General features: G+C 35.0%; 5 protein-coding genes across 5 annotated transcripts; 3 read left to right on the top strand and 2 right to left on the bottom strand.

The window, feature by feature from the left end:
* Window positions 1-1,303: 1,303 nt before the first annotated feature.
* On the bottom strand, window positions 1,304-1,981 carry MONOS_10496 (uncharacterized protein; the record flags this gene model as incomplete). Its single annotated transcript, XM_067862950.1, has 1 exon — window positions 1,304-1,981. The coding sequence occupies one exon, from the start codon at window positions 1,979-1,981 to the stop codon at window positions 1,304-1,306; it is 678 nt and encodes a 225-aa protein (XP_067732102.1).
* Window positions 1,982-4,602: 2,621 nt separating this feature from the next.
* Window positions 4,603-5,253, bottom strand: MONOS_10495 (uncharacterized protein; the record flags this gene model as incomplete). Its single annotated transcript, XM_067862949.1, has 1 exon — window positions 4,603-5,253. The coding sequence occupies one exon, from the start codon at window positions 5,251-5,253 to the stop codon at window positions 4,603-4,605; it is 651 nt and encodes a 216-aa protein (XP_067732101.1).
* Window positions 5,254-8,252: 2,999 nt separating this feature from the next.
* MONOS_10494 (uncharacterized protein) lies at window positions 8,253-9,302 on the top strand. The gene is made up of 5 exons (XM_067862948.1): window positions 8,253-8,306; window positions 8,419-8,484; window positions 8,546-8,627; window positions 8,691-8,795; window positions 8,858-9,302. Exons 2-5 carry the CDS (start codon window positions 8,428-8,430, stop codon window positions 9,226-9,228), a joined length of 615 nt encoding a protein of 204 aa, XP_067732100.1. The 5' UTR covers window positions 8,253-8,306; window positions 8,419-8,427; the 3' UTR covers window positions 9,229-9,302.
* Window positions 9,303-9,342: 40 nt separating this feature from the next.
* On the top strand, window positions 9,343-16,156 carry MONOS_10492fu10493 (uncharacterized protein; the record flags this gene model as incomplete). The annotated part of the gene is made up of 2 exons (XM_067862947.1): window positions 9,343-9,511; window positions 9,574-16,156. The coding sequence occupies 2 exons, from the start codon at window positions 9,343-9,345 to the stop codon at window positions 16,047-16,049; spliced, it is 6,645 nt and encodes a 2,214-aa protein (XP_067732099.1). The 3' UTR covers window positions 16,050-16,156.
* Window positions 16,157-16,231: 75 nt separating this feature from the next.
* On the top strand, window positions 16,232-21,933 carry MONOS_10491 (uncharacterized protein; the record flags this gene model as incomplete). The annotated part of the gene is made up of 4 exons (XM_067862946.1): window positions 16,232-16,240; window positions 16,357-16,369; window positions 16,486-18,009; window positions 18,135-21,933. The coding sequence occupies 4 exons, from the start codon at window positions 16,232-16,234 to the stop codon at window positions 21,686-21,688; spliced, it is 5,100 nt and encodes a 1,699-aa protein (XP_067732098.1). The 3' UTR covers window positions 21,689-21,933.
* Window positions 21,934-22,557: the final 624 nt, after the last annotated feature.

The raw sequence follows: 22,557 nt of genomic DNA, 5'->3' as shown, positions 1-22,557 counted from the left end.
ACGAACTTTCAAGCATTTTTTGCACAAGGCATTGAGAAATTGTTTCGCTCATAAATTTATTTCTCTATATCAGATTACAAAATAAATTTGATTTTCATATCTGTAAACAGGCATCATTGAAATCAAAACAAAAAATGTTGTGACATTTCACGAATGTCAATAAATGAATACATTTTTATTGTGTTTTTTGATCAAAAAAAGTCAATGAAAAGTGTATAATTTTTCATAGAAAATGCTTGAAGCAAAAAAATTTTGCCCCATATAAGAAGAGAATGTAGTTGATGAATATTCAATTGACAGAGATAAAGATGAACACACAAACAATTTGGCAACAAAACATTTGTCACAATTAATAAACCACTAAAAGAAATTGTTTGAAACAAATGTGTTCAACAAAATAAATCAAAATAAACCATTGAATAGAAGTGTTTGGTTTGAAAAATAAAAAAGAATATTTTATGGATCAAAGAGTGTATTAATGAACAAATAATGAGAAAAGAAGGAGAGATGACGATATAATCCACTTTCTCCACGACTACAAAACACATGAAGGAAATATAATCATTTTCAATTCCAATCACATTACCAACGAGCACAATTTTTCATTATTGTATTTATGTGTACAGAATTATTTAAAAAAATTGTTTCGTTTATTTTTTTTCTCATTTGAAACAAGCTTTATATAAAAATGCAATCATCCATTATTTTTAAGTTTGCAAATAATTCAATAATAGAAATGAATATTTTTTGAACTGGTATTTCAAATTATCTATTCATAATAAAGCTCACGTTTAAAATGAATAATAAAGATAGTCAGAAAAAAATATAAAACAAATTTTTATTATTCCATTTTTCTGAAGAAAGTTTTAATATTTGAAAACACTATTTTTTTTCTGTGAACAAATTTTATTTTTGTCAAGAAAAAATGTTTAACATGTTCTTGAATAATAAAACATTCTCTCACATCCTTCTCTTCTATTTTCGAGAGAGTTCTATAATCGTGAGAAAACTCTGCTCTTGTTATGATATGATAGACATCTCATTTGTCATCCCTCAACAATTGTTCGAGCTGCACTCGTATGGCTTGCGCTCTTGTTGTAATTATTCTCTCAATTGATTTCTTCTGGAAAACTTCTCTTTCAACTCTTTTCTCACAAAAATTCCATTTTTCATCCTCTTCGTTTCTGAACTCCTCAGGATCCTCCATGAAGCTTGGTTTTGATTGTTCTTCTTCATTGCAGATCGTTTGGTTTCTGTTGTCATATTGTCGATCTAGTATTCTCCAACTGATCATCCTTCCTTTTCAGCTCTCGATGTTGTCCGGCATTGAGTTCAGACTGTGATCCTCCTCGTCTTGCTCTTCGTCAGCTGAAGAAAAGTTTCCCACATCTTGTGAACTTGAATCGTAATCAAATGCAATTCTTGGCTTGTGAAAGTGTTGCAGACTTAAATGTGATGACTGAGTCTGGGCGGAAGTTGTATTAAAAGACGCTTGATCTGCAACCACTTTCTCACGGGAGGTGGCTCCATCTATTTGAAAATTGCAGTTTGTATTGGTATCACTTCGTGAAGACAGCCTTTCAAACTTTACCGCTTGCGCTATTGAAAGTCCTGCTATTGTCAATGCAGATATTGAAGCATGCTTTTTCGAGAAAGGACCGAAACAATTCGGTATAACTTTCTCGTGAAGGAGATTTGCATCAATCTTTTTCAGTGCTCTTGTAGAAAGTGGCATTTTTCTGCGATCGTTAATAATCAAGTGATCGGTGTTGTTTGGAAGTTTGCTAATTCTGGTCCACAATTCACTCACTGCAGAGGCAGAACATATTGAAAGAGTGTCTGAGAGAAAGGGAATTATTATATTTGTTCTTTCTGGCTCTGTTTTCAGCAAAATGTCCAATGCAATTGAATCTTCTCTCACTGCAAAATGCGTTAGACTAATCCGCTCGAGCTCGGTGAAACGGCAAGCAGAGAATGGCATTAAATGACAAATTGTTTTCTTCGTGAGAGAAGAAAAAGACAAGCTCACGTTCTCGCCTAACCCTATTTCATGTTCGAGAAGAATTTTTAGGTCTCATATGTTGAGCTTATTTTTCTTCCTCCTCCTTTCTAATCTTTAAAATGATCGGAAGAGAAGCTTCATAAGCGGGTAATCTTACAAACTTCTCTCGAATAATTATAAAGAAATTAAAGAAATGGCAGATCGTATTTTGCAAAGGGATGGCTCCTTCAGCCCCTTGTTGAAAAGCTTAAGAAATACATTAGCACATCTAACGATCCAATAAAACCAATCTCCAACAGCAAGACTATCACCGCAGTTTTCCCACCGGTCTCCAAAATGAGCATGGCTAAGTTAGTACCCATGCCATGTCGAAGGCGAAATACTGAATTTTCACATGTCACATATTTCCATAAGAAATCACCTTGTTTGAAAAACTCATTTGAACCAGTGTTCTCCATTGATCGCTAAGGATTTGTCAAGATCGCACGAAGATTCTCTGGTTGCAGGTAAGCATCCATCCTCTTCATCCATGTTCCCGGAATGAGCAGGTCGCACTTGCTCTTCAACGTCCATTAGATATGTGTAGTTCTTTTCAACAGCACCTCCCATATTTGGCCCTTCCAATCAAGAAGTCGGAAAAGAACTCGAGCTTGTTCGAGAATCATTTTCTTGATTGTCGGAAGAATGAGAGGAATTGAAGGATTAGCAAGAACTGTCTTTTTTTGTCAAGGCTGCTGTAGAACATCTTCGTTAATCGGGCTTTCTGGCCAGTACCATCATCTCACTTTCTATTTTTAACATGTGAGGAAAGCTTCCCACGTCATGTTCAATCTCATCTTCGTAACAAGCTCCTGGAAGGATTATTGCTTAATGCTGCAGTCGCCTCCCCTTTCTAGCCTTGAAAGAGAGCCGGCCCTTTCGTTTCTTTGACCGGGGATGTGTTGAGCTTTTTCTTGAATCTGCATTGTGTGCGTTTGTTACCAAATCTTCAATAGGTGTCTTCTCAAATTCGCTTCTGCCTACAACCTGTTTAAGTTGAACACGGATGTTGAGTTGTCCGATCAGATAATAAGTTTGTGGATGCGATTTGATAACAGAATTGGGGAGAAATGAGCTAGAGATGACAAAATTGTCTTCATATCCCGATCGTTTGAACTTTGGTTACGTAACCAATAGGGGAGTGTGCGATGAAAGAAGAAGATTTTGTTTCAGATTAAAATATATAATCCAACAGCATTTATGAAGGTATCCGTTGAAAGTGTTGTATCTGGAAGAAAGAGTGTGCACCGTTGTCTTGGCGTGTTTATTTTCCACCTCGATATCTATTTGGCTAAGCTGGGGAGTACTGAAGTGTTGATCCTCATCTTCCATCTCCATCCCACCATCAATATAATTTTGTTCAGAGTGCGATAAAGAGCTGAGAGTAAAAGAGAAGCTTCTCGAATCACGAATTTTGTGGTGTTCAGCTTTCCAATGAACGCTGCTGGATCTCCAACTCTCACTTCATACGATCTGAAAAACATCCTCCTCCATCTGATTTATTTTTTTATGAATTCTTTTGTTCTTCTCACTTCCAGAGCAATATTGAAATGGAACTTGTCCCAATCGAAACCCAAATTGGTGAAAGTTTGCGAAGAAATCAATTGACTCTTTTCTCTGTTCACCGTTAGACCAAGGCTTTCGAAAAGAGAAACGACTTTCTGAGTTATCCATTTTAATTACTTTTGGTCTTGGTGAAGAAGAATAATGCCGTTCAGGTTGGCGATTGCTCTTTCGTTCCATTGTACCCGGATGAATTGTATCACCTTCTTCATGATTTTTGTATAGACTCTTTGAGAATCTTTATATCCAAATGGCATTCCGTTGAAACAGCAGCAATTTTTGTTGAATTCGAATGTTAGAAACGGCTTGTATTTGTCGTCCACCTTTATCAAGTTATAGGCTTGGCTAAGATCGATGGTTGTCGCATAATCTCCTTTTGCAATAATTCGTTCCACTGCCCTGTAATCCTCCAATTTGAAATGAAAAGACTTCGTTGCATTGTTCAACGCTCTGCAATCGATAATTTGTCTCCATTCCCCTTGTTTTTTTCTTTATCACAAACACTGGATTTATATGTTTCACCTTTCTTTTCTGTATTTTTTGTTTTATGTTCGTTTCGAGCTGATTCTGGATCAGCTTTGTCATCGCTTTGGTAGCTTTCCCTGATTGATGGTGGCTATAAGTTTCCATTTTTGAGTTTAATAATTTCTCCCTGGCTTTTCTGTTTTTCCAAATCGGAATGACGCCTCTTTTTGTCAACTTTTCTCCATCTATCATTCTCCACGCTTCTCCAAAATATTCCGTTCTTCCTCCAACAATTGAAGGTGACTGGCTTAGTTGGTTCTCATTCCCCTGGATCGCGGCTGCGAAGGACTTCTGCTGTATGCGCTTGAGGTTTATCTCCACACATCCGACAGGGGGCCAGAACGAAAAAACTGTGTATGCTGATCTCTCAGACTGGTTCTGTCTTTCCCATAATATCTCTTGCCAAAGACAATAGTATTTAAAGATGTATGTGTCCATCTTTTGAAAGTTGACTCCATTGTTTTCCTGGATTCTTATACCAGATCCCTTTGTCTTTTGGTTAGAAGTACAAATGCTGTATCTTCCATAATTTTCGCTGACTCGGAAAAACCGAATCTCGCTTGGATACTAGCGTTTCTGGCCTCCTTCAGGGCTTGAGCGAGAAGAAAACAAGGTTGAGATATTGGTTCATGAGCTGCATCATCCTTTTGAGTCTTTGAATGAGCAAATAATAGTAATTTCATAACTGGGAATAAAAACGTTTCGCATCTTTCGCCTGCTTGGTCAAATGCATCCTTGAAAGGACTTGCAGTCCTCACAAAAGGTGGAGGTGCATTAGGGAGGAAAGGGGATAAATCCTCTGTCTGCAATGAAGCAACCAAGTCATTTATCTCATGTTCCGGTAATGGAAGATCATATAACGATAATTCCGGGTTTCCACCAAAAATTTTAAGAAACGAATTTTCCAGTAAATTTTCTTCTTCTTTTTCTTCGCCAAGTGTGGTAGAAGGTGGGGAGAGGGAGGACAAAAAAGAAGGTTGGGAATGGGGAAAGGGTCCGGAAAATATCGAAAACCCACTTGTTGGACCACCAGGCAGCGCAGCTGCGCTAGGTTCGGACGCAAGTCCTGTTCCCAGAGGATTGTTCAGAATCATCATTTTAACGTCAGCGGTCGTGACTGACATTTAAGTGATGATCTCTCGTGAATAGAAGAGAAGGAAATAAAAGTATGTTTTCTCCAAAATCAAAGTGCTTGCGCTTTGATTGAAACGATATTTCAATCATAATTTAAGTTTTGATTTTGGTTTGTATTCTTTCATTATATGAGCGAATTTCATTTAAATAACAATATTCTCTATAAAAATTGTTTTTATTTGTTTGAAAAAAAAATACAAAAAAATTATTTTTTTTAAATAAGCATTCTCCACTTTTTTTAAATTTATTTCAATATTTTTCTCAAACGAAAAACTTGTGATTTCTATTTTCTGATTTTTTTTTTTTTTTTTTTTTTTAAATTCAATTATAAAATTTGCACGAAAATTTACTCGATAACTGCAACTTAATGAAAATTGTTGTTAGCTTCAATGCTCACCGTGGAATGTTTTGTGAAAAGTGATGTTTGTGCAATAAGACAAAAAAATTAATTATTCGGGTGATAATTTTTGAAATCATATTTTTATACCAAAAATTCGGTGAAAAAATATTATTTGAATATCAATAAATAAAAATAAAAAGTGAAAAGGCTTGTTCAATATATTTTAATTATTGATTTGGAAAAACAATTTGTTTTTAAAAACAATTATCATGCATTTTCTTTTTTAAATAAGAATTATCTTTCAAAAACTTACAATCTTTGAATAATCAACACCCCGAAGATAGATATGATTTCAAAAATAATCACCGACTTTGAAAAAAACATAAAAAAATAGCTTATTTTGTTCAAATGGGACAAAATATTTGACTTCAAGCATTTTCTATGAAAAATTATACACTTTTCATTGACTTTTTTTGATCAAAAAACACAATAAAAATGTATTCATTTATTGACATTCGTGAAATGTCACAACATTTTTTGTTTTGATTTCAATGATGCCTGTTTACAGATATGAAAATCAAATTTATTTTGTAATCTGATATAGAGAAATAAATTTATGAGCGAAACAATTTCTCAATGCCTTGTGCAAAAAATGCTTGAAAGTTCGTATTTTCCTCCAAAATATATTTCCAAAAATTGATGAGATAAGAGTGTAGCTTCATGGACGGTTTTCCTTCGATTTGTTTGTATTTGAAAGGCATTCCTCTTGCTTGAGTTTTCCTGAAATGTCATGGTTAAGGGATCAATTAATCCATTTGATGATTCTTCCATCACAAACAACACATCTTACTCAGCCGCTGGACAGGTTTGTATTCGTTCATTTCAAAAACAGCTTTAAAAGTGCATTCTCAGTTCCTTCTGATTCTTCAATTTCTTCTAACATAAAATCATTAATACCAGTTGTTTCAAAAACAGTTTATCTCTCTCTCTCTCTCTCCAAGAATTGTGAAAAAGTTATTCAAAGCATGTTGAGTATTCCAATCTGAACCTTCTGATGTATAATAGTGTCTTCCGCAGTTCATTGAAGCCTCTTTGACGACTGAAAAAGCTGCAAACAATTCTTCACTTTCAAGCAGTATCAGCATGAAATTAATAACAGGAGATAATTTTTTTTGTTTGCTTTTCCATGCAATAAGATAAAAAAAAAAGAAAAGTTAGCCAAACAGCTCAGTTACAAAGCAGGATGTTGCAATTTCAGAGGTGAAGGAATCATCTTAAGTCAAGGACAAAAGCTCCATTATTTCTGCACATGTTGAAAACATAAGTGATTATTTTTGAAATGTTAACTTTTTTCGGGGTGTTGTTTTTTTTAAAAGATTGTTTTCCTTTGTGTAGAAATTTCAAATACAAATGCCACAATCACCACAACTGTTACAAAAAGAAATGATTTTTCCGAATAAAAGATGAAAATGTTTTTTATCAGCTTTTTCACTTTTCACTGTTCATTTGTTAATATTCAAGAGAAAGTTTTGAACCAAAAATTTTGTTAGAAAAAAAAAGATTTCAAAAATAATCACCCACATCAACTTTTAAAACCACGTCAGGAAAACAATAATGCGCGATGATGTTTCAACGAATAACATGTCAATTCAAAGGATCGATATGAGCAACCAGATACATCAAAAGAAGAGATTATATTCCTTCGTGAAATAAGGAAAAGAAAGCTAACTTCAGAAAGCAAATGGGGATCCATCTTCAATTACAGTTAAAAATAATTAATGTAAGTTACAAATTATTTGTTCATTGCACATGTTTCAAAATATTTGACTTCAGGCATTATCATTGAATAAATATGCACCTTTGATGAATTTTTGTGATACCAAAATTATATTGAAAATGAGAACAACTTATGAATTACGTGTGAGTTCACAAAATATTTTGTTACTATATCAATGATGTTTGTTTTCAGTTGAGAAAATCATATTTATTTTGAAATCTGGCTTAGTTCAAAAATGTTGACTGTGAGACAGTTTTTTCATGCTTTGTGCATGAAAAGCTTGAAAGTCCGTATTTTTCCCCATATTGAAACATGATTCAACGTTATTCAACAGTTCTTTGTTTTCGGTTGCTTTTAAAGTGCCAATCTTTTTTGACAGCAATTTTTTGTTCAAATTCAATTCAGATATTTTCATTTAACTTGCTCGATCTACCAAAATACACGAATAGCTCGAAAGTCATTTGATTTTTCCATAAAAAAGTGTTGAATTGTGTTCAAAAAAACTGAATGGAATATCCCACGTCTTGTCCTTGTCCCTGGTTTTGAACCTGACAATATTACATGAATTCTTTGCACATTCAATGCAAACATTTATTTATTCTTTTCATTAAAGATTTGTTTGAAACATTATTAAAAAAAGTTATATTTATATATTATTAAATATATTTAGAGAAATGAAATTTACGATTATTTCTGTTGAACTTTGAAAAAAACATTTTTTTGCAAAAGACATTTTTTCAGGTCGGTCAAAAAATGTTTTTCATAAGATAAAATCCAAGTCACTAAGCTTTCAAAATTATATGAACAAAATACCTTATTTCTATTTTCATCATTCAAAATGAAAAAACAATTTTTAAAAAAAAATTTGGTCCATAACTAATATTTTGAATATTGTCAAATCCCAAAAAGACATCTTTTATTTGAACGTTTGAGATAAATTTTTTATCATTCAATATTTGCAATATATTGCTAATATTACTGTTTTTTTTGGAATGATATTATGAAATTATTTTGATTTTTTTTTTTTTTTGATTGAAGTTAATTTTCATGAGTACATCTTCATTAGGATTTACTGAAGAACAACAAGAGCAAATTTTTCTTCAAGTATAGTACTTTTTCAATATATTTTCATTAAAAATGAATGTTTTATCCAAAATTTCCCGAGGTTCAAGAAAAGAAAAATGTTGGACGTCTTGGTCTTGGATTTGCAACTTCTGGAACATTTCGAGCACCAGAAGCAACAAAAGGTTTTAGAAATGCTTTTCAAAGAATGCAAAAGTTCATTTCACTTTTTTTCCTTGATTTTTTAGATGCTGCACCTCCGCAAAACTCGAAGTTGGAATCCATGAGAGCAGCTTTCAGAAAGCAATTTACCCCTGCAGGGTCTTCATCAAAGCCATCTGATTTATCGAAAAGTTGTATTTCATATATTTAAATCAATTGTTAATTTTTTGTTCGATTCATTTTCTCGTTTTAGGTAATTCTAATGTGGAAGACTCAAAAGATTCTGTTTCTTCTTCAACCTTCGGATCAAGAATTGTATTTAACGAGAGTTATGAAGAAAAAGCACATGCAACATTGAAGAGTGAGAGCGAAGATAAGGATAATGAAATGGTCAAGATTAAAACATCCTCAAATCAAAAAGATGATGATTTGATCCAAAATGATTCTTCTGCTTTATCCTCTGATTCCCCTTCATCTTCATCTCAACAGCTTTCAGAGGTTGAAAAGATAAAAAAGAAGAAGAGTCATCATTCAAAGAAAAGTGATCATAAAAAAAAGAAACACTCAGATAAATCTGAAAAAGATTCAAAGCATAAAAAGAAAGAACACAAAAAACGTTTATAGAAAATTTATGAAACTATTTGATTTTTTTTTTCCAAAAAAAATAAAAAAATCTAAATAGATTCTGATTCTGAGAAATGTTTGTTTTTTATATCAAATTTACCATAAAAAAGTTTCATGTCACAATTCAATTTTTTTCCATCTACTTACAGCGTTGAAGCTGCTGTAGAATCTTTATGGGATAAAGTGGAGCAAAAGGTTTATGACGATATTAAGAAAGAAGAATCAAAAAATTCCCATTTGGCTTCGCTTTCTTCCGAAAACAGAAAATTCGAAAAACAAGACAGTTTGTACATTTTAGTAAAAAAGGAAGATTCAATATTTGTATATTTATAGAGAAATGCATAGGTAAAGAATTTAACAAAGTTCAGAAAAAAAGTACAGACAGAAAAGAAGGAAATAAAGAGAAATCTTCTTCAGACCAAAAATCACCTGAAGAAGAGGATATTCAAAAACAACAATCTGTTACTGTCTTACCGCCAGGAGTTTTAGTTCCAATTCAACGGTTTACAGCGAATATTGATGACGATTACGAGAAAAAAACTCGTATTTATTCATCTGTTGAAAAGAGTTCTCTTTCTCCGTTCGTGAAAGAATTACTAACACCCTTTCCATTGCTACTACCAGGACCAATAAAAGGAAACACAAATTCTCAAATTGGACCCCCTTTGAAAGAGAAAATGTGCGAACCAGGCAATATTGTTTCAAATGAAATAATGGTTGACAAAAGCACAGAAAACATCGATAATTTTAGATTTTCAAAAAAAAATGTAGAAAGGGGGAGAGAAAATCAATCACATAGCAATATTTGCAGCAAATGCAATGATAGAAACGATGATTTCGAAGCAAAATCAAAAGAAGAAATCAAAACTGGAAAACGGAGAATTAAAAAAAAAGAATTACAAAGAACAAAGGAAGAAGATGAAAACGACGAAGAGAAAAGAGAGAGAGAAGAAGAAAGGAGAATAAAAGAAATGAGAAGGCAAAGAGAAAGAGAAGATGAAGAAGAAAAAATAAAGGAAGAAAGAGAAGAAAAAGAAAGAGAAAGGGAAATGAAACAACTCGAATTCCTTATGAAGAGAGACGAAGAAGAAATGAAATTCAAAGAAATGGCGATTGAGCACGAGAAGGAAAGAATAAGAAGGGCAAGAGAGATGAGGTTCAATGAAGAGGTTGCAGAAGAAGATATGAAAATAAAGCGAATGCAACTTGAAGTTGAACGAATGGAAAAAGAAATTGAGATTGAAGAGAAAAAAAGGAAGTTAGAAAGAGAAAGGAGAGAGAGAGAGAGAAAGGAGAGAGAGAGAGAGAGAGAAGAAAGGGAGCACGAGAGGGAGGAAGAATTTCGTATGATTCTGGAAAAGAGGAAAAAGGAAAGAGAAGAATTCGAAAAGAAAGAAAGAGAAGAAGAAGAATGGAAAAAGGAGATGCTGGAAAGAAAAAGAATACAGCAAATAAAAGAAAAAGAAGAAGAGAGAAGAAGAAGAGAAGAAGAGAGGAAAGCGATGGAAGAAGAAGAAGAAGAGAGAGAGAGAAAGCGTGTGATGGAAATTGAGAGGATAAGAAGAAGAGAGCTGAGTCTTGAAAGAGAAAAAATCAGAGAAAAAGAATGGGAATATGAAAGGAAAATGCAGATAAAACAGCAAAAAGAGATTGAAGCAAGAATTCGAGAGGAAGAGAGGAAAGAAGAGGAAGAGAGGAGAAGAGAAGAAGAAAGGAAGAGAAGAGAACGAGAAGCACAAGAAGAAGAGAAAAGACAATGGGAAGAAGAGAGAGAGAGGGAGAAAAACGAAAGAGAAAGAGACAGAATAAAAGCTCTTCTTGAGAAAGAGAGAGAGAAGGAAAGAAAGACAAAAGAGGAAGAGGAAGAAAGAAGGAAAGAGTGGGAAAAGATGAAAAATGAGAGACAACGCAAAGCTGATAAAGAAAGATTTGAAGAAGAAATCAGAAGGAAAAAAGAAGAAAATGAGATGCTGATGATGGAAAGGAAGAGGATTGAGGAAGAGCTGAATAATCTTGAAGAAGAGATAAGACTGGAAAGAAAGAGAGAAGAAGAAAGAAAGAAGGCGAAAGAGTGGGAAAGAGAGCGAAGGAAGAGAGAAGAGGAAGAAGAGGAAGAGAGAAAGAAGAGAGAAGAAGAGAAAATTGATCAGTTGAGAAAGAGAGAAAGAGAGAAAGAGGAAGAAATGGAAAGAGAGGCTGAGCAAAGAAGGAGAGAGAGAAGAGAAAAGGAGCATCAGATGGAACTGATGGAGTTGGAGAAAAGAAGAATTGAAATTGAAGAAGAGGAAAAGAGAGAAAGAGAAAGGAGAAAAGAAATTGAAGAGGCAAGAAGAAGAATTGAGGAGAAAGAAGAAGAATTGGAGAAAGAAAGAGAATTAGAGAAGGAGAGAGAAAGAGAAAGAAAAACGCAAAAAGAGATGGAAGAGATGAAAAAGAGAGAAGCTGAAAGAGAAAGGGAAATCAGCATTGAGAAGGAAAGATTGAATGCTTTGATAGAAAATCGAAGGAGAGAAAGAGAGAGAGAGAAAGAAAGAGAAAAAGAGAGAGAAATGAATCGTGCATTGATGAGGACGATGATTGAAGAAGAGAAAAGGAAAGAGAAAGAAGAAGAGGAGGAGAAATGGAGAAGAAGAGAAGAAGAGAGAAAGAAGGAGCTTAAAAGAATTCTTGACGAAGAAGAAAGAGAAAGAGAAATGCAAAAGAAAGCAGAAGACGAAGCTAAAAAATTGCTTGCAAATCGAAATGAAATTGATCGATTGGAATGGGAAGAGGAAAGGAAAAGAAGAGAAAGAGAGAGAGAAGAAGAGAAAAGAAGAAGACGACAAATTGAAGAGGAAGAGGAAAGAGAGAGAGAGAGGAGAAGAAGGGAGAGGAAGAGAAGGGAAGAGGAGGAAGAGGAGGAAGAAAGAAGAAGAGAGAAAGAAAGAAAGAGAAGAGAAAAAGAAGAAGAAGAAGAAAGAAAAGAAAGAGAGAGAAGAAGAAAGATGAGAAAGAGAGAAAGAGAAAGAAAGAGAAATGAAGAAGAAGAGATGAAAAAAGAGGAAGAACGAAAGAAAAGTCCAGAAAAAGCTGATAAGAAAGAAAGTCAAGGCAATTTTGACTATCTGAATACAACTCCAATTTATGTTGTTCCATCTGAATTTTTGAACGATGAATACAAAATGAAGAGAAGAAAAGGCAGTCAAAAACAAAAGGAAAGTTCTGCTTTTGAGGAAGAGAAAGGAGAAATGAATGAGACAGAACAAAAAGCGGGGCAAAGAGAGAAAGAAGGAGAAAGAATCAAACTGGATAAGCTTGATCGAAAAATGAATGATTTGTTCCAAAGAATGAAGAAAAGAGAAGAAGCGCGAAAAACATCTGAAGGAGGCAAAGAAGAGGATAAAGAAGAAGGAAAAGAAGGAATGAAAAAGAAATCAAAAACAAGATCAAAATCAAAAACTAAAGCAAAAGAAGAAGAAATCAAAGAAGTCGAAGAAGAAGGAACAAATGAGATTGGAGGTGGAGTTGAAGTGCTGATGCAGCAAATGCAAAAAGTTGGCAATCCATTGAGAGATCCAAAGAAAGAGAAAAAGAGAGAGAAAGAAAAAGAGAGAGAAGGAGAGGAATACAACAAACATGTTCTTCCTCTGCCAAATCTGAAAGGAAACAGAAAGAAATCTGATGCAAACCGCAATTCACATAAAAAGAAAGAAGAAGATGAGGAAGAAGAAGAAGATGTAGATGATGATGAAATAGAGTTCATTGATCCAATGTTGCCTCATCGAACTCCACCAGCTAAACACTCCATTCCAGTTGCTGCTTCATCATCATCTTCATCATCATCTTCTTCTTCTCTTCCTCCTTCTTCTTCTCCCCTTCAATCAGCATTGCCTTCACGCCCTCCCCTTTCATTAGAGCCATACGAAGGCTTTTTCCCTTCTCTTTATTCGTCCAACCAGCCTTCTTCAGCCATCTCTGCTTTTCTTTCCACAAAAGAAGGACAAAATTCTTATCTTCGTCATCTTTTGTCTGTGCACAACGAAGAAAAAAGGTTGGAAGAAATGAAAAAGAGGTTTTTGAAGATGGAAGAAAAAGAGGAAGAAGAGAAAGTAGCATTAAAGAGAGCGAAGGAAAGAGAAGAAAGAGAAAGAGAAGAAGAAGAAAAGAGGAGGAAAGTTGAAGAAGAAAGAAGAAGACAAATTGAAGAAGAAGAGAGGAGAAGAAGAGAACAATATGAGAGAGAAGAAAGAGAGAGAGAGATTGAGAGAGAGAAAGAGCGAGTGAGGAGAGAAGAATTGGAAAGGATAAGAAGAGAAGAAGAGAAGAAGAGAGAACGAGAGAGAGAGAGAGAAGAGGAGGCAAAAATATTCGCTGAAATGTTGAAAAGTGCACTGGAAAATGCAGGTTTATCGTTCAGTGAAGGAGCATTTGGCTCACAAAAAGCAGCAGCAGAGGAAGAAGAAGCGAGAAGGGAAAAAGAGATGGGAAGAAAGAGGCAAAGAAGGAAGAAGAAGATTATTGTGAAGAAGAAGAAGAAGAAAGGAGGCAAAAAGATAAAGGAGATGAGCTTGATCAAAGAAGAAGACGAAGAAGATCACAATTTTGAGGAACAGAATGGTGAAAAAGGGAAAGAAGAAGAAGAAGAATATCCAGATGACTTTGAAGATGCGAATGAAATGAAACCAGAGGAGCTAAAGGGAGATAATGAAAACGAGGGAGAAAACGAAAAAGAGAAGAGCAAGTCACAAAATGTGACTGATAAGCTGTGGAATGAGCAAAACATTCAATCGAAGCCAAAAAGACTGCCTTCTCTCAATCTGTCTCTGCCAATCATCAAAATTGGCAGTAAGATGAAAGAAGGAGATTCTGTGTTTGACTTTGGAAGTGAAGATGAAGATGATGAAGAAGAAAACGATGGAGAAAGAGAAGGAGAAGGAGAAAATGATGATGCCAGTTTCAGTGATAGAAAAAGAAGGACTGGAAGAAAAGATTATTCGAGTTTTCTTTCAACCACAACACCTTCTTATTCGAACACATCTTCTTTCATTTCATCAAGTTCTTCCGCTCTTTCATCACCAACAGGCTCTTATTCATCAACATTTGACTCTTCTTCCTTCACCCCTTCTTCTCAATTGTCCTCTTCTTATTCTTCTTCCTATTCCTCTTCCTATTCATCCTCATATACACCTTCACAAACACGTTCCACTTATTCTTCAACATTCTCTCCTTCTCCAACATTCTCTTCTTCTTTTTCTCCTTCTTCTTCCCCTTCTTCTTCTTCTTCATTCATTTCATCTTCCACTCCATTTCCCCGCAAACACAAGCACTACAGTTATTCTTCCTCTTCTTATTCTCCTTCCTCATTGACATATTCTTCCACTCAATCGCCTTCTGCCACAACTTCTTCCCCTTTCTCTCCTCGTCTTTCCCATCTTCCTTTCCCTCTTCCTCCTCCTCCTCCTCTTTCTCAGCCTGATAACGAAAAACCTTCTCAATTCGAACTCACCACAAAAACTTCTTTCATTTCTCATCCTTATTCATCTCCTATTGCAAACAGAACTTTTGATTCCCCAAAAACATCATCATCTTTTCCTTCTTCTTCTTCCTCTTCCTCTTCCTCTTTCCCCTCTTCTTCATCTGCTTCAGCCTCTTCTCAACCACTTTCTCCATCATTCACAACTTCTTCTTCCTTTTTGCCTTCAAAGCCTTCTTCTCCTGTTCATTCTCAAATGAGAGAGAATGAAAAGCCAAAAGATTCATCAGATGAAAATGAGTCAGAAGAAGAAGACAAAGATGAAGAAAAGGAAGTGAAAAGAGGAAGAAAACAAGAAGAAAAACGAAACAGCTCAGAAACACGTTCTCATTCATCACTTTCTCCACCTTCTGTGATGAAAGGGAAGAATGGAACAGAAATCAAAGATGGGAATGATGAAGAAGAGAAAGAGAAAGACAATGCAAAAGAAGAAGAAGATGATGATGATGAATTAGATGATTTGAATGGAGATAAAAGCAGAGAAGATGAAGACACCATCAGCTTTGGTGCAGATGATCTCAAACTGACAGACACATTTCAGCAGTCTTCTTCAACACAGCCATTGGCATCAACAAACTTTAGAGATTTTGCTGGCTCTTCTTCTTCTTCCTCCTCTTCCTCTTCCTCTTCTTCTCCTTCTTCTCCTTCTCTTTCTCCTTCTTCGACATTAGCCAGGCCTCTCTCTAATTCATCCACTGCATTCAACCTTTCTGTCACTGCTGCTTCCTCCAATGCTCAAAAGAACAGCTCTCCTCCAAATGCACAAAAACAGCCATTTCCAATGGAGTTTCTATCAGAAGTGGGAAATACCTCTGATAATTCTGATGACAATGAAGATGATAATGACGATGAAGAAGATGATGATGACAGTTCTTTCCCTCTCTCAATCTCTTCTCTCTCTTCAACAAATGCTTTGTCTTCCACCTCATCTTTTGTTGAAACAGACATAAAATCCCCTATTCGCCCGTCAAGACATCGGAATGAAAAACCTCTCCCTTCTTTCTTCACTTCTCCAACAGCAACATCTTCCTCTTTTTCTCACACATCTTCACTAACATCACAACCTCAGCTATCTTTGTCTGCTTATCTTCCTTATGTCCCTCCTCCTCAAAACAGATCACAACCTACATTTCAATTCAGCCCCAGAGCAACTTCTCTTTCACAAAATTCACCTCAAAACGGAATTTCAAATGGCCAATCACTTTCTTCTATTCTTCATTCCTCTTTTTCTTCAAGATCCTCTCAACAAACTGCTCAATCTCCACTTTTTCTATCAACACCTCTACCTCCTTCATTAACACTTCAATGATCTTCGCTTCATTATTTTTTGTTTAGCTTTTATTTTTTCACATCATCACTTTTTCAACTGATCAATTTTAAGTTATTATGGTTATCAAAACAATTAAAAAGTTTAAAGTGCTTGTTTTAGAAACGTTTTCCAATAATCAGAAGGTCAAATTTACATAGAAGGTAATTTTGCAAAGCGTAATAATGGATTTTGTTTGGATTTATCTTTTTTTTCTATTTCTTTTGATGCATTTTTGATTTTTATTCATTTCTGTTTCTTTCTTCAATAAAACTGAAAAATATTTCATCTCATTCAATATAATAAATAGCAGGAAGCAACAGGTTCGATTTTTGTTTTGATATTACAACAATTGTTGATTCTTCTTTTTTTCAAAACCTTCAAATTGTTATTGATTTTAAAAATAACCTTTGAAACAATTTCCACTGACATTCAAAAGATAATGAACAAAACGCTTATGAGCACAATTATCTGAATGAAACAAGCGAAGCAAATGACGATAATTATCAAACAGAAAGAGAGGCTTTGCCAAAAAAAAGTGGACGAAATGCTTCATTATCTCCATCCTCTGTCAATAATCCGACACCGCTTATCGTGCCGCAACCAATAAATTCTGCTTCAAGAATTCCAAACGATGAGTCAGAAGGAGAATTTTCGACTGAAGATCAAAATCAATCTGAAATTGATTCATTTGGTAAAACTGCTGCTCCAAAGAGTGTCAGAAGAGGAACATCTTCTTCAAGAGCATCACGTCACACCATCACTTCTTCACGTCGCACAAAAAATTCAAAGCTTCCCTCTTCATTACCATCTGAAAATTCTATAGAGAATATGCCTACAATTCAAAGGAGGTCCAGATACACATCTGACTCTACATCCAGCCATTCCCAATCCACTTCAGTTCTTGCTCCTTCCATTCAAGTGTCATCAGCTGCAGTGCAAAGCAGCCCGCTTTACACGCCAAGAGATTCACTTCATCCTTCTCCATCTGATGATGGCTTCAACACTACTCGTGAACAGAGCTCTTCTTCTCTTCTCTTCTCTCCGTCTCGAAGGAGAGTGTCAACAACGATGGCAACAACAAGACTGCGCAAAAAGGGGAAAGAGGAAAGAGGATTTAACAAGCAAAACACAACACCATTGCCTCGTCTTTATCCAACTTCTACTGCATCGTCAAATATTTATCCATCCTCTTCATTTTCTTCATCGTCACCTCAACTCTCACAGCCAACATCTTCCACTTCTTCTTCTTCCTCTTCTTCTTCTGTTTCTTCTTCTTCTTCTTCTCCGATGCGTCCAACATTTCGCCCAGCATCTTCTGCTTCTTTAACTCCTTACAGCTCTCCTGCGCCAATTGTGATGCCAGCGTTGTGGAAAGGAAGAAGAATAAGCAATTCACTTTACATTCACCAGCAGCAGATGCTCATGCCAGACGATGGAGAATATCGCTATCGGAGAGAAATGGCATTCAGAGAGAGGAATCTGCAGCTGGAGACAGAAAGGGCAGGGGAGAGGAAAAGAGAAGAGGCAGAAAAAAAAGAGAAGGAGAGAGAAATCCGATTGGAGGAGTTGAGAATGAGAGAAGCAAAAAGAAGGGAAGAAGCAAGGAGAATGAAAAGATCAAGAAGTGAGATTGGAACAAGAAGGCAGGGATTGAATGGAATCAGAGAAAGAGAAGAGAATGAAGAGTGTAATTCAAAACATGAAAGAGATGAATATCCATCAAGCAGATCTCAGTCACATTTAGCTCGTGGAATGCAAACAGAAAGAATAAGAAGAGGAAAAGAAAGTGATTTTGAGATGGAAGACGGAAGAGAAGGAAGAGAAACAAGAAATGGAAGGCGGACGAGAGAAAGAGGAACAAGAAGAGCATTCAGAAGAGATGCTCAAACAGAAAGAGAAATTCCATTCCAAAGACGAATGCCATTCAGTTTTGAAAAGCACAACAATCACAAAAGAGGAAGTGTGAGAAATTTGTTGTATTTTTTATTGATTATTTGAAAAGTCAATGTTTTTTATTTACTTATTTATTTATTTATTTATTTATTTATTGGAAATATCCTATTTGATATTTGATAATATTGTTAGAAAGTGCCATTTCTGTGCAAGAGGAAGTGTGGAGCAGGGCATTAGAAAGGATTCTCTCTCGAATAACAGAACAGGAAGAGAACGCAAAAACAACCAGAGAAGAGAAGAGAAGCCCAAACAGAACTGGAATGAGAAGGAGAAAAGAAGGAAGTCTTCCAAAGTTGTCTGAAAATGGAACAAAAAAAGAGAAGGAAAGAGAAATGACAGCAGAGAAAGCAAAAGAGAAAGGAGAAGGAAAAGAAAGCGAAACTAATGTTTTTATTTCAAATGAAGAAAATGCAACAAAAAAGAGGGAGAATGTTCGTATTTCCAGAAGAAAACAAAGAGAATTGAATGAAGCACCAAAAGGAAGCAGAGACGAGCAAAGAATGAAGTTTGCAGAGAGACAGCAGAAAGAAGCAGAGGAGAAAGAGAAAAGAGAGAAAGAGGAATTAGAAAGAGCAGAAGAGATTAAAAGGAAGAGAGAATTGTTTGCACAAAGCGAACACGAAAGAAAGATGAGGGAGATGAAAGAAAGAGAAAGAGAAAGAGAAGAGAAGATGAAGGCGATTGAAGAAAGAAGGAAGAAGCTGTTGGAAGAAGAAGAGAACAGAAAACTGATAGAGATGGAGCGGATGAAGGAAAGAGAAGAAAGAGGAAGAGAAGAGAAGAGGAAGATGGAGGAAGAAAGGCGGAAGAAGGAAAGAGAAAGAGAGCACAGATTGAGAGTGGTGAGGAGGAGGGTCGAAAAGAACGAACGGAAAAGAGTAGAAGAAGCAGAAATAAAAAGATTTGTGATTGAAAATGGATTTGATCTGAACCGAACAGAAAGAGAGAAAATGAAGATAGAAAAGGAAATGGAAGAAGCACAGGAAAAAGACGGACAAGGAGCAAAAGATGAAAAGGGAGGATTGCAAGAACAGAATGAAATGGATGAAAGTTCAGATTATTCGATGGCTTTTACAGAACTCGAAAGAGAAAGTGAGTTGAAGAAGAAGAGAAAGGCAAAGAAAGAAAAAGCGAAGGCAAAAACAAATGTTGAATCATCAAACAAAGAAATGGCAGAAAAGAAAGAAAGAAAGATGAAAAATAAGAAGGAAAAAGAAACAGAGGAAGAAAACGAAGGAGAAAAAGTGATTGAAAGAGAAATAGAAACAATTCCAGAACATTCTGAAACAGAAGCACAAAATGTTGAAGAAAGAGAAGAAAAGGATAAGGAAGAAAAAAGGAAAGAAGACAAAAAGGAAGAAGATGAAAAAATGAATTATTTTTATGATAAGATGGAGAATATTAAAGATGAAGTGGTTGTTGAAGAAGTGAATGAGAAAAAGAAAGAAAGAGAAGAAGAAAAGGAAAGTGAAATAAATGAGAACGAAATGAATGAAGAAAACCAGAGAGAATATGAGGAAGAGGAAGAAGAAGCAAAAGCTAAAGAAAAAGCAAAAGAAGAAACAAAAGTTAAAGCGAAAGAAGAAGAAGAGAAAAGAATTAGAGAAGAAGAAAAGAGAAAAAGGGAAGAAGAAGAAAGAAGAAGACGTATCGAAGAAGAAGAAACCAAAAAGGAAGAATTGGAAAGAAAAAGAAAAGAAGAAGAAGAGGCGGAGAAAAAACGATTGAAGGAAGAAGAGAAAGAGAGAAAGAAAAGAGAAAGAGAAGAGAAGAAAAAGAAAGAAGAGGAAGAGCAAAGGAAGAGGGAAGAAGAAGAAAGAAAAAGGAAGAAAGAGGAAGAGGAAGAGGAAGAAAAGAAGAAGAAAAACGAGGAGAAAATAAGAAGAGAAAGAGAGACAAAAAGAAAAGCAGAAGAGGAGAAAAGAAAAGCGGAAGAGAAAAGAAAAAGAGAACAGATTGAAAAAGAAGAAAAAGAAAGAAAAGAAAAAGAAAGGAATAAAAAAGAAAGAAGCGAAAATGAAAAGAAAGAAAAAGCACAAAACACAAAAGAGGCAATAAAACGAAAAGAAACAAAAGAGAAAGAAGAAGAAAAGAAACAGAATGAACAAAAGCCAGCTGAAAAGTCAAAAGTCATCAACACTTCACAAACAGACACAAAACAGATAAAGAAAAAGGAAGAAGAAGAAGAAGAAGAAGAGAAAGAGAAAGAAGAGAAAAAGAAAATTCCAACAACTCCATCGAATGTTAAAGTTGATGAAAACAAAGCAGAAGAAGAGAGAAAAGAAGAAGAGACAGAAGAAGAGATGGAAGCGAGGAAGAAGAGAGAGAAAAGCGAAAAGATGGCGCTGATGAAGCTGAGGCTGATTCAACTGATGAAAGAGAGAGAAAGAAAAGAAAGAGAACAAAACAACAGCGAAGGAGCAAATGGAAGTGTTGTATCGCCAACACAAACAACCACATCTTCATTGTCTCTTTCTCCTCTTCCTCATTCTCCGATGAATGCTCCTCCAGTTTCTCCGTTTCCTGTTTCTCCGACTTCTTCGATGACAGAAGAAGAGAGGATGAGGGTGAGAAAGGAAAAGACACAGAAATTGAAGGAATTGCTGATGCAGAGGAAAAGAGAGAAAGAATTGGAAAAGGAAAAAGAAAAAGAAAAAGAGATGGAAAAGGAAAAGGAGGAGAAAGAGAAAGAGAAAGAGAATCAAGAGCATGAAAAGGAAGAAAGCAAACAATCGGAAGAGATTAAAGATAATGTTGAACACGCTCCAAAGAAAGATACAAATGAAAAGCGAAAAGAAGAAAAAGGAAAAGAAATAACGAAAAAGGAGGGAGTCAAAGACAATTCAAAAACAAGAAATAATGAAAGACAGAATATACAAGTGAAGGGAAAAGCAGCAAAGAATGAGAAAAACGGAAAAATGAAGAACGATTTAAGAAATGAAGAAGAACAAAAAGAAAAAGAAAAAGAAACACAAAAAGTCCAAAAAATAGAAAAGACAAGTGAAAAAACGAAAGTTGAAAGTGTCAAAGACAAAAAAACAAATTCCGCAAAAGACAACACATTTTTGCCTTTGAGCAGTGAATTAGTTCATCAAGTGTCATCCAATCCAGCAGAAGAAGAAGAGAAGAGGAAGAAAAGAGAAGAAGAAGAAGCATTAAGAGAAAAGATAGAGAGAATGAAGAAAGCAAAAGAGATGAATGAACAAAAAGAGAATGACAAAGAGAGGAAAGAATTAACACAAAATGAACAAATGACTGATGAAACAAAAGATTCAATGGCAAAAACGCAGGATGAATTGACATCCATTTCAGAAGAGCAGAAAGAGCAGGCAGCGATGGAAATACGCAGAATAGAGGCAGCGCTGGCTGAGCTGACTGAGAGAGAGAAGCAAACAAGACAGATGAAAGAAAACCAGAAAAACGAGAAGAAAGAGAGAAAGAGAAAGAGATTAGCTGAACAGACAGAACAGGAAAAGGCAAAAGTTGAGGGAGAAAATGAGGATGATGAATTGATAGAAAGGAGAAAAAGAAAGTGGGAAGCTGAAGACGAAGAATTTCGGAGGCAAATGAAGAAGGCCAAAAAAGAAAGAGTTAAAAGAGAACGAGAAGAGATGATGGAACGCCAAAAACTGGAAGAGCAACTTCGAAAAGCACAAATTGCATCTGGAATGAAGATTTCTTCTTGAGATAATGATAAGAAATTATTATAGTCATAAAATTTCATTTCATGAAAGCATATCATTCATGTGATTATTTTTATGTATGTACTGTCTTTGTTTTATTATTTTTGCAAAAATCCTATTTTATGATATATTTTTAATTCCTTTATGGAAATTTTGATCACATTTCAATGATTCCCTTCTTCTTACTCTGTTGCTTGGCAATATGGAATAAGATTGAGGCTACAAAAATAATTTCTATTGTTCCATCTGAAGGCGATGACGATGATAATTGCATGCTTGATAATCCCGAGCATCCTTGTAGATCTCTTTCTTTTGTTGTACCTAATTTGGAAAATGATACAACAATCAATCTTTGTAGCACCGAGCAACATATTGTTCAAAATTCGTTACCTATATTAACTGATAAGAATAAAATTACTTTTAAGCCAGAAAATGATCAATCTACTATTTCTTCAAATTCTGAGAATAAAGATAATCTTTTCAGTTTTCATTCAGTGTCAACGTTTGTAATCGATTTTCATTTTTCGGAATTTATAACTTGATGAATGTTCTATTTTTAGGCTTTGGATTAAAGATATTTTATTTGATAATATTGCAGCAGGAATATTGAAGGTTACAGGTTGCACAGAAGTGTTCTTGCGAAACGTAGCGATTAAAAACTTTACACCAAAAGGTTTGTTGAATTATTTTTTTCGGTTTGATTTTGTAATTTTAATTAAGATGGATCATATCCATTTTTGTCTTCTGACTCGTCAATATCGGAACTTTCATTAATTCCTGAACTAAAATTTTTAAGTGCTTCGACAGATAATGAGAATTTTACAGCATCTTCTTTTTATATTATTAATTTGATACAAAACTCAAAATTGGAT

This window comes from Monocercomonoides exilis (assembly GCF_001643675.1).
Source record: "Monocercomonoides exilis strain PA203 chromosome Unknown scaffold10-1930038, whole genome shotgun sequence".
NCBI classification, from domain to species: Eukaryota; Preaxostyla; order Oxymonadida; family Polymastigidae; genus Monocercomonoides; species Monocercomonoides exilis.
This window is presented reverse-complemented; position numbering and strand designations above follow the sequence as displayed.

Excerpts from the sequence above, each read along its gene's own strand:
- MONOS_10494 (XM_067862948.1), top strand. The coding sequence starts at position 8,428 with ATGAGTACATCTTCATTAGGATTTACTGAAGAACAACAAGAGCAAATT. Across the intron at positions 8,628-8,690 it reads AGCACCAGAAGCAACAAAAG|ATGCTGCACCTCCGCAAAAC; the intron begins GTTTTAGAAATG and ends TTGATTTTTTAG. Across the intron at positions 8,796-8,857 it reads GCCATCTGATTTATCGAAAA|GTAATTCTAATGTGGAAGAC; the intron begins GTTGTATTTCAT and ends TTCTCGTTTTAG.